This window comes from Polyodon spathula, chromosome 14, assembly GCF_017654505.1.
Source record: "Polyodon spathula isolate WHYD16114869_AA chromosome 14, ASM1765450v1, whole genome shotgun sequence".
NCBI classification, from domain to species: Eukaryota; Metazoa; Chordata; class Actinopteri; order Acipenseriformes; family Polyodontidae; genus Polyodon; species Polyodon spathula.
Window position 1 is genome coordinate 36,922,309 of NC_054547.1, and position 14,081 is coordinate 36,936,389.

At 37.4% G+C, this 14,081-nt stretch overlaps 2 protein-coding genes across 2 annotated transcripts; one reads left to right on the forward strand and one right to left on the reverse strand.

The window, feature by feature from the left end:
- The first annotated feature begins 349 nt into the window (after window positions 1-349).
- On the forward strand, window positions 350-9,173 carry LOC121326818 (coatomer subunit beta'). The gene is made up of 22 exons (XM_041270343.1): window positions 350-461; window positions 1,060-1,197; window positions 1,509-1,595; window positions 1,776-1,902; window positions 2,022-2,170; window positions 2,273-2,419; window positions 2,587-2,686; window positions 2,948-3,090; window positions 3,206-3,405; window positions 3,611-3,721; window positions 3,828-3,916; window positions 4,004-4,110; window positions 4,439-4,582; window positions 4,692-4,822; window positions 5,048-5,255; window positions 5,526-5,636; window positions 5,862-6,076; window positions 7,247-7,339; window positions 7,469-7,652; window positions 7,746-7,814; window positions 8,175-8,303; window positions 8,788-9,173. Exons 1-22 carry the CDS (start codon window positions 459-461, stop codon window positions 8,884-8,886), a joined length of 2,784 nt encoding a protein of 927 aa, XP_041126277.1. The 5' UTR covers window positions 350-458; the 3' UTR covers window positions 8,887-9,173.
- Window positions 9,174-9,409: 236 nt separating this feature from the next.
- On the reverse strand, window positions 9,410-13,078 carry mrps22 (mitochondrial ribosomal protein S22). The gene is made up of 8 exons (XM_041270344.1): window positions 12,853-13,078; window positions 12,037-12,194; window positions 11,637-11,801; window positions 11,284-11,427; window positions 11,118-11,201; window positions 10,671-10,816; window positions 10,436-10,544; window positions 9,410-9,746 (listed from the first exon to the last, which is right to left on the reverse strand). Exons 1-8 carry the CDS (start codon window positions 12,977-12,979, stop codon window positions 9,642-9,644), a joined length of 1,038 nt encoding a protein of 345 aa, XP_041126278.1. The 5' UTR covers window positions 12,980-13,078; the 3' UTR covers window positions 9,410-9,641.
- Window positions 13,079-14,081: the final 1,003 nt, after the last annotated feature.

A 14,081-nucleotide genomic window follows, 5' to 3' on the forward strand; every position in this document is an offset into this window, starting at 1 on the left:
AGTGTAGTTTACAATAAGTAAACTACTAGAATACAATATGAGCTATGAAGCAACAGTTTAAATGATTTAACACAATTTGAATACAATTATATATATATATATATATATATATATATATATATATATATATATATATATATATATATATATATATATATATATATATATATATATAAAACACATTATTGTTTGGGGAACCCTCAGATATACCTACACTAATATACCGTACTCCGCATAACGTGCATAACGCAGCTTGAAGGCAATCTTACCTCTTTGCAAAACGCGCCTACGTGGAGCCCAAACGCAGGGGCCAGCTGTACGAGTTCTCGCGGTGTTTAGTGTGGTAGCTCTCGTGGCGTTGTGGTGAAGGAAGCTCCACGTCAGTGAGTTCGGCGTAGCGTCTGAGTCTCTGACTTGGTTAATATTGCATTGAAACATCTGTTTGGGATACAGTAAATATGGTAAGAGCGAACAAACACCGTGTTCTTACGGGATTATTTGTACTGAGCATGAAGTATTTTGAAATGTAATTTAGCAAACGGGTAGAGAATGGTAATTTGAATGTTCGGGGAATGGGTTTGAGTTGCAGGCCCCACATCGAATAATAATAAACAATGTTTTTGTTGTAAAGCGTTAGTCGGTTCAACTAAATGTGAAAAAGCAATATACAAAAACATAATGTACAGTCCAAGCTATCATATCGGTAGATGTTAGTTCGCCTTTTAAATATTTACATTGGTAGTGCTAGCCATCGTGAAATGTGGAAGAGCTTATACCTTTTTATCATGTTTTCAGGAACATCTTTTCATAGTATTCAGATTTGCTGGTATAATTTGTACCAGCAGTTTTTAATTGAACACCTGTGAAAGTTATAAAGGCAGAGTAGTGTCTGTGCTGTGTACACCAGAGAATGAATAGTATATCATTTGAATGTTGTTTGAATAGCATTGTAAGGTTGGCTTTACTGTTACCACAGCCTATATACTACGTTTGCACAATTATTACTAGTTTTGCTAAACTTGCATTCCAAAAATGCTCCTCAAATTTGTATCCCCTCAGCCTTTGAGACTAGATATTAAGCGGAAGCTCACAGCTCGGTCTGACCGAGTGAAGAGTGTGGACCTGCACCCAACAGAGCCCTGGATGTTAGCCAGCCTTTATAATGGCAGTGTCTGTGTGTGGAACCATGAAAGCCAGGTACTGACGTGACGTGCTATTTTAACCTGTCTTGAATGCCCTATCCTAGACCCATCACCTGCTGTGATGTTTAGACTCGCTCTGCAGTACAACAGTACCTTTTGATGTTGATTTGATGCTTTACTACGACCCCTGCTTGTTTGACGTTAAGATTATAGGACCCTGTGGTTTTAAGTGCATGTCTGCATGCATTTTGAAACTAGCAAAAAAAAGTGAATGCATTAAAATGCATAAGTGCAATGAGTGCATGCTGTTGAAATGGCTTGTTTTTGCAGGAATGTTGGTTGAAATGTATCTGCCTCTATCTTTAGACTCTTGTGAAGACATTTGAGGTGTGCGATTTGCCGGTAAGAGCCTCCAAATTTGTCGCCAGAAAGAATTGGGTCATCACTGGAGCGGTGAGTGTTCATTTGCATTCTTTTAATGGTTCCTTTCATCTTTGGCAATAAATGAATAGATCAGTGATTTTTTTTTTTTTTATTTGCACAGTGCACAAATATAAAAAAAAATGTATGTTTGTTTAGAGTACTAAGCTTAAGTGCAATGTTGTGAAAGTTTATGTTTTCCCTCCCAAACAGGATGACATGCAGATTCGAGTTTTCAACTACAACACCTTGGAGAGAGTTCACATGTTCGAAGCACACTCCGATTATATCCGATGCATAGCAGTGCATCCCACACAGCCATACATTCTAACCAGCAGTGGTAAGATTTAAAGCATCGCAATTTAACATACCAGTTTAAAATAATGTTTTTTTGTTTTTACACTGCCCCTAAAAAAACAAACTATACATTTATCAGCTTGGTGGCTTGTTTTTTGACAGATGACATGCTTATCAAGCTTTGGGACTGGGAGAAAAAGTGGACCTGTAGCCAAGTGTTTGAGGGCCATACACATTATGTTATGCAAATTGTCATCAACCCCAAAGACAACAACCAGTTTGCCAGTGCCTCTCTAGACAGGACAATTAAGGTAACCACCCATACCACCTACAAGAACATTTTTTTTTAATTGTTTTATATTTACATTATATGTTAACATTTTACTTTATTTTTTTATTTTTAATATATACAGGTGTGGCAGCTTGGCTCATCCTCGCCAAACTTCACATTAGAAGGTCATGAAAAGGGAGTGAACTGCATTGATTATTACAGTGGAGGTGACAAACCTTACCTCATTTCAGGAGCTGATGATCGATTAGTGAAAATTTGGGACTACCAGGTAAAAAACACAAACATGTTTTTGCATCTAGGATTGCTGCAACTGTAAATATAATAACTACATGTGTTTCCTTTGGAAACCCTATCTCTGTCAGTGGAGTTGAGAGAAAGTGTAGAGTTAGATAAGGACTGAACATAAGTTACAAAACTGCTTTCCCGGGTTTACAGAACAAGACCTGTGTGCAAACATTAGAAGGACATGCTCAGAACGTATCATGTGTCAGCTTTCATCCTGAGCTCCCCATCATCATCACCGGCTCAGAAGACGGTATGTTATCTAACTCTAAAATATTTTTCTATGACATTGTGGGTTTAAACTGTTATTTCCTGGGTTTTGGATGGGAAGTAGAGTTTTAAAAGAAATTACTTTGCTGAACTGTACAAACATTGTTGTGTCCACTTCACTGCATGGGGACTCTTAAGGGCTGTTTGTAGAGTTAGTCTACTTTGTCATATTGGTTGCAATGGCAATGCTGTTCCCCATTTTTTAAATTTTATTTATTGATTTTTGAGTTGCGTTTCCTCACAGGCACTGTTCGTATCTGGCATTCAAGCACATACCGCCTGGAGAGCACGCTGAACTATGGCATGGAGAGGGTGTGGTGTGTGGCCAGCCTACGGGGTTCCAACAACGTGGCACTGGGGTACGATGAAGGCAGCATTATCATTAAGGTGTTTGTTTTTCTTATCTAACTTTCTCCATTTGTTTAACTGCAAAGTGTCTCTGAAGTACCTCTGTATTTGGGGTCTAGTGCATTTCATTGAAGCTTTCATTTTTTACGTGCAGCTTGGTCGCGAGGAGCCTGCTATGTCCATGGATGCTAATGGAAAGATCATTTGGGCTAAACACTCTGAGGTCCAGCAGGCTAATCTGAAAGCCATGGGTGATGCTGAAATTAAGGATGGAGAGCGGCTGCCTTTGGCTGTGAAAGACATGGGAAGCTGTGAGATCTACCCACAGACGATCCAGCACAACCCCAATGGCAGGTAAAGAAACTCTTACTCTGTCAATAATGTGCATATAAGGTTTTTATGCAAATGAAAGCGGTTTAGAATAAGCAAAGGCTGCACTTAATATACTTTTCATATGACTGTTTACACCATGATATAATTTATCATGCCAGTGTACATTCTGTGTTTAGTTTGTGTATATTTGAATCATTTTGTATATTTTATTTTTTTTTTCAATTAGATTTGTTGTGGTATGTGGAGATGGGGAATACATCATTTATACTGCCATGGCATTGAGAAACAAGAGCTTCGGGTCTGCACAAGAGTTTGTCTGGGCACACGATTCCTCTGAGTAAGTGTGTTGAGTAGATACAGATTTAACAAATGTTTGCTTTAAACTTGTATATTTGGATGGTTTAAAATAAAGCATAATGACTGATGTTTGCTTGTGATTACAGGTACGCAATTAGGGAAAGCAGCAGCGTTGTGAAGATCTTTAAAAACTTCAAAGAAAAGAAGTCTTTCAAACCAGATTTTGGAGCAGAAGGTAAAGTAGTATTTGTTTTACTTTTTTTTTTTTTATGAACTACTAAAGCACTATAAGCACTATTCCTTTTTTCTTTGCTATTTATAGGTATCTATGGCGGGTTCTTGTTGGGAGTCAGATCTGTTAATGGTTTGGCTTTTTATGATTGGGATAACACAGAACTGATCCGCCGAATTGAAATCCAGCCTAAACATGTGAGTTACATAGTAGTTAACTCATTATTGTGCAACGTCTGTATTGTTTGGATGCTAGTGTTTTTTTACAAAATAAATTACTAATTTATGGATTTGGCTTTGATTGCTTTTATCAAAAACATATTTAAAATACCAAATTAGACCACTCCAGTTGCGCTGTTAATTTAATATATTATGTTTTGGTATTACAGTTCTGGTACAAATATTAGATCTTGTTTTTCAGCAAAACAAAGACCACCTTCTGTTCAAAGCTATTGCGTTGGTCTTCTGATGCTTGTCTTCTAGCTTCCTTTGTTAATATGTAGTCTAATTTTTCTCTAACTTGCAGATTTTCTGGTCCGACTCTGGTGAGCTGGTCTGCATTGCTACAGAGGAGTCATTTTTCATTCTGAAATACCTGGGAGAGAAGGTGGCAGCAGCGCAGGAATCAAATGAGGGCATAACTGAAGACGGCATTGAGGATGCCTTTGAGGTAGTTTATTTATACATGGGCCTTGAACATACAAAAATAATGTTTGTGATCTGTTTTTGTTTGACCTTTGCAGATAACTTCACCCAGAAATGCTTTGTATTTTCTGCAGGTTCAAGGCGAAATCCAGGAAATTGTCAAGACGGGGTTGTGGGTCGGAGACTGCTTCATCTACACCAGCTCTGTAAACCGGCTGAATTACTTTGTTGGTGGAGAAATTGTTACCATTGCTCACTTGGACAGGTAGCAATTTACAGTGCATTGGTTCTGAGGGTACTGATTTTAACGTTTTGAACAAAGTTCTTCATATCTCTCAATATAATTAATGTAATGATAAATATAATAAGTATAGAGGGTTTTTTTATTTGTACCTAGCTATTGTGTTGTGAAGCAGTATTATTCACGTTAGCGTTTTGCAATATATTTCTTAATACAAACTGTTATAGTAATTCTTCATTTCTTTTCTAGGACTATGTATCTTTTGGGTTATATCCCCAAAGATAACCGGCTATACCTGGGTGATAAAGAGTTGAACATTGTCAGTTATTCCCTGCTGGTCTCTGTGCTAGAATACCAGACTGCAGTGATGAGGAGAGACTTTGGTATGGCAGATAAGGTTCTTCCTACAATTCCAAAAGAACAGAGGACCAGAGTGGCACACTTTCTAGAAAAACAGGTTGGAATGTTAAAAGCAGCTAAACGTTATCGTTGTTGGATCTGTTTTTTTTAGTCTCACACTGCAGACTTCTGTTATGGTATAGGAAAGACACTTTGAACCATTTAATCTGTTTTTGGATTTCTTACTGAAAGAGTTAATATTATTTAATAGTCACTGTTTAATTCCTTTAGTGTTATATTACTATTTGTGAATGAATAGCTTATAAGTTGCGTTTGCCCATGGTAATAATACCAGCTTTTAATTTCTTTTCTTCTGTTTTTTAAACAGGGTTTCAAACCGCAAGCCCTTGCAGTATCTTCAGATCCGGAGCATCGCTTTGAACTGGCTCTGCAGCTTGGGGAGCTGAAGATCGCATATCAGCTGGCAGTTGAAGCAGAAGTAGGATATTTATTTGACAAAGCTAAACAACAACTTGCATATATACAACTTGCAAATATACTTACTGCAAACATTGATGTTTCTTTAAATTTGCACCCTGGAAGTTGTGCTTGTAATGAAATCAATCCAATACTTCCACTGCCTCATTATGAAATTAGTTTTAATTATCAGCACATCTTATATATTTTTAGATTTTTATTCTTTTTTTTTTTTCCCCCTCAATAGTCGGAGCAAAAGTGGAAGCAGCTAGCCGAGCTTGCCATCAGTAAGTGTCAGTTTGGCCTTGCCCAGGAATGCCTTCACCACGCGCAGGACTACGGTGGTCTTCTGTTGCTGGCCACTGCCTCTGGTAATGCCACCATGGTCAACAAACTTGCTGAGGCGGCTGAAAAGGATGGCAAGAATAACGTTGCTTTTATGACCTACTTCTTGCAGGGAAAGTAAGTTTGAAATGTTGGCAATGACTGAACTAGTACACCACATTCAATAATACAGAACCGTTTGTCATTCGGTTACTGTCAACAAAGTTGATTATGCATATCGGTGCATTATGCTCCTTTTTGAATGCCGGTTTTGTAAATGTAGTAATATCTGCTTTAGAATAGGTACATGAGTTATAATTAGGGCTTGAATATTTGGGGGTTTTATTTTTTATTCAACACTCAAACACTTTCATTTTCTGTAATGCATTTTCAGTTTCTACAGTAAATTCAATGTACGTTTCACTAATGCATATAGAAACTTTAATTTACTGTTTTGAAGTGAAGATGTCCACGTTAGGATTCTAGCAATGTAGAACTCAGGATGCATTTTGAATCTCCGAATTGTGAGAAGTAAGATTTCATTGTACTCAATTACCGCCTTCATATCTGTCACACTGCAGACACAATTCAGTGTTTTTTTGTTGCTTTTTTGGGGTTTTTTTCCCCCTGCCCATCCCATCATATGACTATAGCGTACTATAGTAATTAATCTCAACATACAAGAAGTTGTTTATTTTTTCCTATGGTTAAACATTCATCATATTATAAAGGTTTGATATTTAGCGATAGTACGCAAGAAAAACATTAATGTACATTAGTAGCATAACTGTACAGCAATTTTATATTTACAGTAACTTTTTCAGTTTATCACTGCATAAAACCTTAATGCTAAAAAACTAACTGGTGACTCCATGTTGCTGGTTTGTTTGGATGGGTTCATGGTTGCTAAGTAAATGACGCATTGATGTAAATTACGCGTTTGATGCAAAAATTGATGTTTGGTCAGTTGCACTGTCTGCAGACTGGCCGCCATCTGAAAACAGTTTTCTTTACATAGAAAGACAGTAGTGCATGATTGACATTATTTAAAACATTGTTGCTAAACCCATGTTTATTGGTCTGAAAAAAATTAAAAACTAATCTTCTAAATAGGTCATCAGGGGTGTTCTTTGTTACTGGTTAAAACTGAAAACTTCAAGCCCTACTTATAATTAATTCTAGTTAATAGACTTGGTGATGCTTAATGTTTATTTTTATTTTTTTTAATTAACTCCCCGTGAAAGCTGACAGGATCAAAATGCTGAATTTAGCATGTCATATCCTTAAGGTTTTTTATTATTTTTTCAGACTCGACCACTGTCTGGAACTGTTGATTCGTACAGGACGTCTTCCTGAAGCTGCCTTTCTCGCTCGTACCTACCTTCCAAGTCAGGTGTCAAGGTATTTTCTTAAGAAGCTTTGGATGTTAACAGATGTTAGATTTCAGTTCAATCTCCAGGCTGAGATTTGGTACTGGAAGGTCCCAAGTCATACTTGGCATGTTTTCTTTATTTTTTATTTTTCCTTTAGGGTTGTAAAACTGTGGCGAGAGAGTCTTTCCAAAGTGAACCAGAAAGCTGCAGAGTCTTTGGCTGATCCCACTGAATATGGAAACCTGTTCCCAGGGTTGAAAGAAGCATTCGTGGCGGAACAGTTCATTAAGGAAACTAGTCTTGGAAAGTTGAGACCGGCTGCGGAATACCCACTAGTTACTGTAAATATGTTCGATCTGTTTCAACAGCCTTGTTCTATGTATGGATTTGAAATGGTGTGATAACCTGTTTTGTAACTTTTTTTTTTCTCCTAGATGAACGAAGAGAGAAATGTATTGGAAGAAGCAAAAGGTTATGAGCCAAAAGGAACAGTTCTGTCACAGGTTCATTATTTTTATTTATTTATTTATTTATTTTGGCCTTTTTAAATATTTCTGTTTTTCCTCATCTTTATTGTACGGTAGAATTCTCTACCTACGTCACTGGTCCATTAAGAGCATTTCTATCGTAAAAGCACTTAGCAGTTTTATTTTATTTGTAAAGATCAGTATTATAAAAAATAACTTTACGTTTTAGCCAGTTCTACCGACCTAATACCAACAGCAATAACTAATATCATGACTTTGAATGTAAAAGTACTACGTACTGTATAGAAAAATAAGGAAATCTGTGTAGGTAATTAGTGGCAGGAAAGAAACAAATCCTAATGTGTAGAATTCCTTTGGCTTTTGTTTTGCTTTAAGGAGAATGTTCCGAAGGTGGAAATGGCAGAAGCCGCATTTCCAGAACCGTCGTTCATGATACAAGCCCCTGCACCTAAACCCGGCCCCACATCAACTCCCACAGAACCCACTCCAGACAAACCTGAAAAGGTAGCAATATTGGGGGGGGGGTGTTCTTGTATGTCACTCAGGAATTGTCTCTTTTGGGGGTCTAAATTTAATCTGAAATAACAGTTGTTTGAGTCAGATGTGTTTAAGCCTGTCAGGTGTGGCTGGTGGCAGTTATTGAAGGTGTTATTAGATCGAGTCTGATTATAGCTTATTAGCCACACCTAGTTTTGAAACTGTAAAAGGCAGCAAGCAGGGTACGCTTCCTACCAGAGAGAACCCTAAGGGGTTGAGTTATGGCAAACTAGATATGTGTAAAGTGTAACGTGCATATGAACGTATATCTAATTCTATTGTTTCCTCCTTCTGGTATATTTTCAGTGCAACAAGCCCTTCTTGCATAATGTTAATTTAGTTTATAATCTGTACGTAATCCTAAAACTTGACACATGGAGTGTGTGTGTGTGTGTATATATATAATGTATGTGTATGTAGATATATAATCTATCTTTTTTTATTATTTCAGACTTTGAATGAAGAATTTGAGGAAGACTTGGATAACTTGGATCTGGAAGACATTGACACAACAGACGTAAACCTGGATGATGATTTCCTAGATGACTAAATTTAAGATAGCATTATTATTATTTAAGTGACCAAACTCATTGTATTGTTAATGTTCATGTTATGTACTCGCTGAAAGAGAAGAAAAAAGAAAAAATAGCACTGTAGACAGTTAAGATTGCAATAGCTGGTGCCCTAAAGAATTTTATACTTCATACAAAGAATTTGTGTGGCACAAGCAACTGCAAAGCATCCGTTGCATATTAGGCAATGCAAGTGTGCTCTAGTTTGATTACTTCAAATAGTCATTCATGTGCTGTATTAACTCAAAATAAATCTCTCAATTCATATGTTCTTGTTCATTTTCTTCACTGAATAACTGCAAATCTAGTTTAACTTAACATTTTTTTTATTGATTTCTACACCATCAAGCTTGAAAACATTTGATAGATTTAGGTGTTGTGTGAATTTAATATGAAAATACATATTTATAAAATGCAAGTTCCATGTATGTCAGTTGCCAATAAGAAATAAATGACAGCAACGACACACTTTTTTAAAAAAAAAAAAAAAAAAAAAAAAAAAAAGAAGTCTTAAACTTTAGAGTGAAGAAGCTGATGCATGTCCATGGAGTCAATTTATTTGAAACAATGTATGTACAGTATTTTATTAAAGCATTAACAAAGACTTCTGTAACAAACTGGTACGAGTCCTTCAACAAGTAATCAGTTGCACAGAACGGGTCATTCAGGGTGAAGGACAATTCTTCTCAAAGACCACCTTCTCCTTAAGTTACCAGATTCTGCATTTGTCAGTTCAAGGTGAGGATGATTGTGCAGAACGTTCAGCTGATGTTTCCTGATAAGCTTGGAGTGCAAGTTCAATATATCCAGCCTTCTGAGATTCTGTCCTGGCAAAAATCTTGGAAAGAGGACATTACAGGTGGATCAGTAAGAGTCCAATTGTATAAACAAAAATCTGGATCAACACAAGCATATATTTTAACTGAACCATTAATGCATCTACCTATGTTTTGGTTTAAAGCTTATAAAATGAACATGTCCTCAAAATCATCCATTTTCCTAAACAGACTTTAAAATGAAGGAGCAAAATACGGGACAGCCTACTTATCTACTTCCATTCTTAATGTTAAATATTTTGGAAATATGCTGTTTCACTATTATTGGTGGGGACATTACTACATCGGCTCACACTGCAATATTATCCATGACTAAACTGATCTTCTTGGCTTTTGTGAAGTCCTATGCTTCAGCCAGATTGGGGGAAACAGCTTGTCGGTGTGTAGAGACTCATTCTTTAACATGGCCCGACTTTCATTTGAGGTCATGTTTGTTTCTAATTGGTTCTGAAGTGTCCTTTGCTTGACATCTACAATAAACCTGGCTACCTGAGCCAGGAGGAGAATATTAAATCAAACTTGGTAACAAATTCTGCTAAAACTAAAAAATAAATAGTTCTCAAAAAAGCTGACAGGTCCTTGAATGTCTGATGGAACTTGAATTACTTTCTAACGGGCAAGTAACCCTATACCAGAAAAGTGGATTAACTCTATGAAATATGCAGGCCACGCTGGTGCAAGATTTGCTTACCTTTACCAAATCAATCCCTTGGGCTTGATGCTTGCCAGCTTCCTTTGCAGATGGACCTTGAGGGTGCAGCATGTGGTAGAGATGAATAACACTTGCAGCATCTTGTATTCTGTAACAACAACAAAAAAGTGATATTTAAACTAAGTCAGAATTGAACATTTTGAGGTTCAAGCCAAGTGCAAGGTCATTGCTCCAAGCTGTATAAATACAGTCAAATTATTAACAGTAGACTTACAGGTCTCTCTGGATCATATCGATCAGCAAGCCGTCTATTTTCTTTCCATTCACCAAGTACCAGACCATTCCACCAAAGTGCCTTGTTGAACGCAGGAGGTCATACTTTCCATATTTATCAATGTCTTCATATGTTAGATTGTGGACCTGGTGCAAAAAAGAGAGAGAGAGATCAAAAACACATTTTAATTCCTTGGAAATATAACATTTAGGATTGAGTTTTATGGATAATATGTCTTAAAATGACCACTGGTTTGGCCGCATCAGCATGCCTGTGTGATCTAAACATTGCAGGTTGTTTACCGATTTTTTAATTTTAATACAACAATAATATGGCTTTTAATATCATCAGACAGAAATCGGGTTAGAGAATCCTGCTTCTGTCATTGTCTAGAATTGGTTAGGTGACAGTGATCAGGTTTTACTGTAAAGATGGCACTGCACTCACTCTTCTGTAGTCTGGTGAATCCGGTTCAAACTGGACAAGGCAGAGGTCAAGGATGTCCTCCTGACGGTCTTGGAGGAACACAACCTGGAGAATTGGACCACTGTTTAGAGACAGGTGAAACACTGTAAGCAAACACAGCAAAGGGAGTCGCAGAAGCTGTTTTTACCTTTAGGTTTTCCTCTTTGAAGACTGGTGGAGGCGTGAGCCTCCTGCCTTCCCTTGGGAAGTAGAGCTGCACCATCCGGTCTCGTTCCTCCCAGGTTGCCTTGCGCAAAGTGCCGTCAGGTTCCCGGATCACAATGAAACGCTCCTGCAAAAAAAAAAAAAAAAAAAAACAGACAGCCCTTTTTAATACCGTCTGAAAACAGACAAGCGCTACAGCTTAAAGTGCAGTCCTATAAACCAGAACTGAATAACTATGCATCAACTTTCTAAACGTAAGTAAATAGACAAGGGTATTAATAACAACATGTGATCCAAGCCAATGGTTTGCTGTGTGGGTCAGCACATTACACTCACTCTGTGTGGGATGTTGAAGGTAATATCAGTAAACACATATTTCGCTGTCTCCAATCCCTCCAGGAACTTATCTTCTGCTAAAACGTCATCAATCGGTTTTCGTTCTGGAAGAACTGGTGGCATTTTTAGCCTTTCTTTAGCAACTTGCATTGCTTTCTGTGTAGCCTGAAAGCGGAGGAGAAAGAAACATGCAAGAAATTAGGTTTGAAATAGAAATCTGAGGACTAACTGCTGTCAAGTTAAGGTGTATGACTGCAGTGCATTAAAATGAAGGAAATCTATTCGGTAGTTTTGAATTATCGTACAATGTATGTTGCAAAGGCACATACTCTGTGTATATTTCACCTCCCAAACAAGGATGCAAAATGGAAAGAGAGATTAAGGCAGAGCCTCCCATTACCTGTGCAAGCTGAGCGTCTGTCATCAGTCTGTAGGCTGGTGGCTTCAGCTCCTGTTTAACAGGTCGGAATGCCTTCTGCAGGTCCAGCCCTGTGATTTTGGTCAAAATATTCTGAACCTCCTCGTCTGAAAACTGGGGACTTCTGCCATCTGTGGGACCTGGACTCAAAAGTACAAAACATCCAGTCAGTCAGAAGAATCAGTAATATCAACCTAAACTGAATTCTTCCACTCACGCTTTGTGATCTTGGTTTTCAACAGGATGCGCTTACAAAGACATTGTCTCACAACGGACCCAGGGTTATTGTGACGGTTAACACTGCCTATATAAGCAGAGGACTTCACTAACTGTTCTTTATTGCAGTTGGGTATTTAACAAAAGTCTGAGTTCACAGTGGCACTGCATATCAGTGAAGGTACATCACCCAGCAGCTTCATCATGTTGTCTCCTGTTATTATTATTATTATTATTATTATTATTATTATTATTATTATTATTATTATCAATAATATACTATACATTTAAAAAAAATACATTGTAATGCACAACACAGCTACTGTAAGTACTAAAGTTGACAATTGCGTTATAATTTTGTTACAAACAGCGTTGTGTAATCAGAGATACATGAATAACAGACGCCACTTTTGTTTCAAAATTCAAATTTATTTTTGTTTTTATGTTTTAAAAATTAGGTAGAGCAAAGAAGATGAGGATACCCATAGTTAAACAACAGTGCGTATGATGTGCAAGGTCACATTAAAAAAATAAAAATACCTAGTTCCAAAGACATAATACGGGTTTTTTAATACGACTTACTGTTATTAGCAGAGTCGCTGCAAAGCGTCCTTCTTTCACATCGAAACAGCACGGCTGATTTCTGGTCCACGTTTCTGAGACGTGCAGAATCTCTGATCACACACCTTATTACTCTGAAGGCTGCCATGTTTGCAGTAACTCCTCCACCAGATTGACCTTCGTTAAACCCACCCCGGAAACAGGAAAGTGGACTCTGGGAAATTGAGTTGTTTTTTTGTTTGTTTACTGTTCATTGACTATTTCAAATAGTCGCATTCTATTGTCATGCAAGTCTAATATGATAAACAATGGGTTGTTCGTTTTTAAGCCTATCATAATACATTTCCTCTAATCAGTGATCTATCTATCACAGCGTTGCAGTGTATTGTCTATGGACTTGCAGAAAACTCCAGCATGATTTGGGAATTGGAGCACGCAATACTAATACAGTAAAGCAAACATAATATCCTGACCAGGATAAACTAGTCCAGGTTGTTACTGGAATCGCGTGTGATCAGTACAGGCAGGGAAACCCTCTGACTCCAAAAACAAGCTTGGGCAGTTTCAACTCACATCGCAGTGGATTCTGGTACGTTCTGCCGGCCTCGGATAACTTTCACAGCAGGACTACGATTACCAGAATGCATTGCATGTTGAAACGCCCCGAATCAGTAGTGTGATGATCCGTTGCCACACGATGGTGCCGTTTATCTTCCCCAAATCCGAAAACCATACTGTTCTCCTACAGTATTTTCTTATCAAGCTTGGCCAGTGCCCGTATATTAATGTTTCTCTGAAGAAATTGAAACAGCTTTGTAAGTTCTTTGCCTGATAAAACATATATCCCATAATTAGTTCTTGTCAAAGCCAACAAAAACTTTAATTATTCAGATTGCACATAACAACAAACAAGTGTGCTGAAATATTTCTGTGTACACAGTATATTTTTTTTCACAGTATATATTTTTTTAATAACAGACACAATTTGGGTCAACTCTCCTCTCAATTCATAAACACATCTCTCCTTGAAACTGAAGCATTTTTCACTATCTTTAACAGAATATTTTGCCACATTTATGCCATCATAATACTGTAATACTAATATGAATAATCTGCATTCACTACTGATACATTGTCACCACTATACTTTTCTTGAGCAAGCCAGGGTGTTAAAAAAAGATGCAGCAAACAGACCAATAAAACTTCAAAAACAAACTTGAAGATGAGTCAACTCTGATGGGACTTTGTCC

Excerpts from the sequence above, each read along its gene's own strand:
- mrps22 (XM_041270344.1), bottom strand. The coding sequence starts at position 12,979 with ATGGCAGCCTTCAGAGTAATAAGGTGTGTGATCAGAGATTCTGCACGT. Across the intron at positions 11,428-11,636 it reads CCTTCAACATCCCACACAGA|GAGCGTTTCATTGTGATCCG; the intron begins GTGAGTGTAATG and ends TTTTTTTTGCAG. Across the intron at positions 10,545-10,670 it reads GATATGATCCAGAGAGACCT|AATACAAGATGCTGCAAGTG; the intron begins GTAAGTCTACTG and ends TTGTTGTTACAG.
- LOC121326818 (XM_041270343.1), top strand. Across the intron at positions 1,903-2,021 it reads ATACATTCTAACCAGCAGTG|ATGACATGCTTATCAAGCTT; the intron begins GTAAGATTTAAA and ends GTTTTTTGACAG. Across the intron at positions 2,420-2,586 it reads TGAAAATTTGGGACTACCAG|AACAAGACCTGTGTGCAAAC; the intron begins GTAAAAAACACA and ends CCGGGTTTACAG.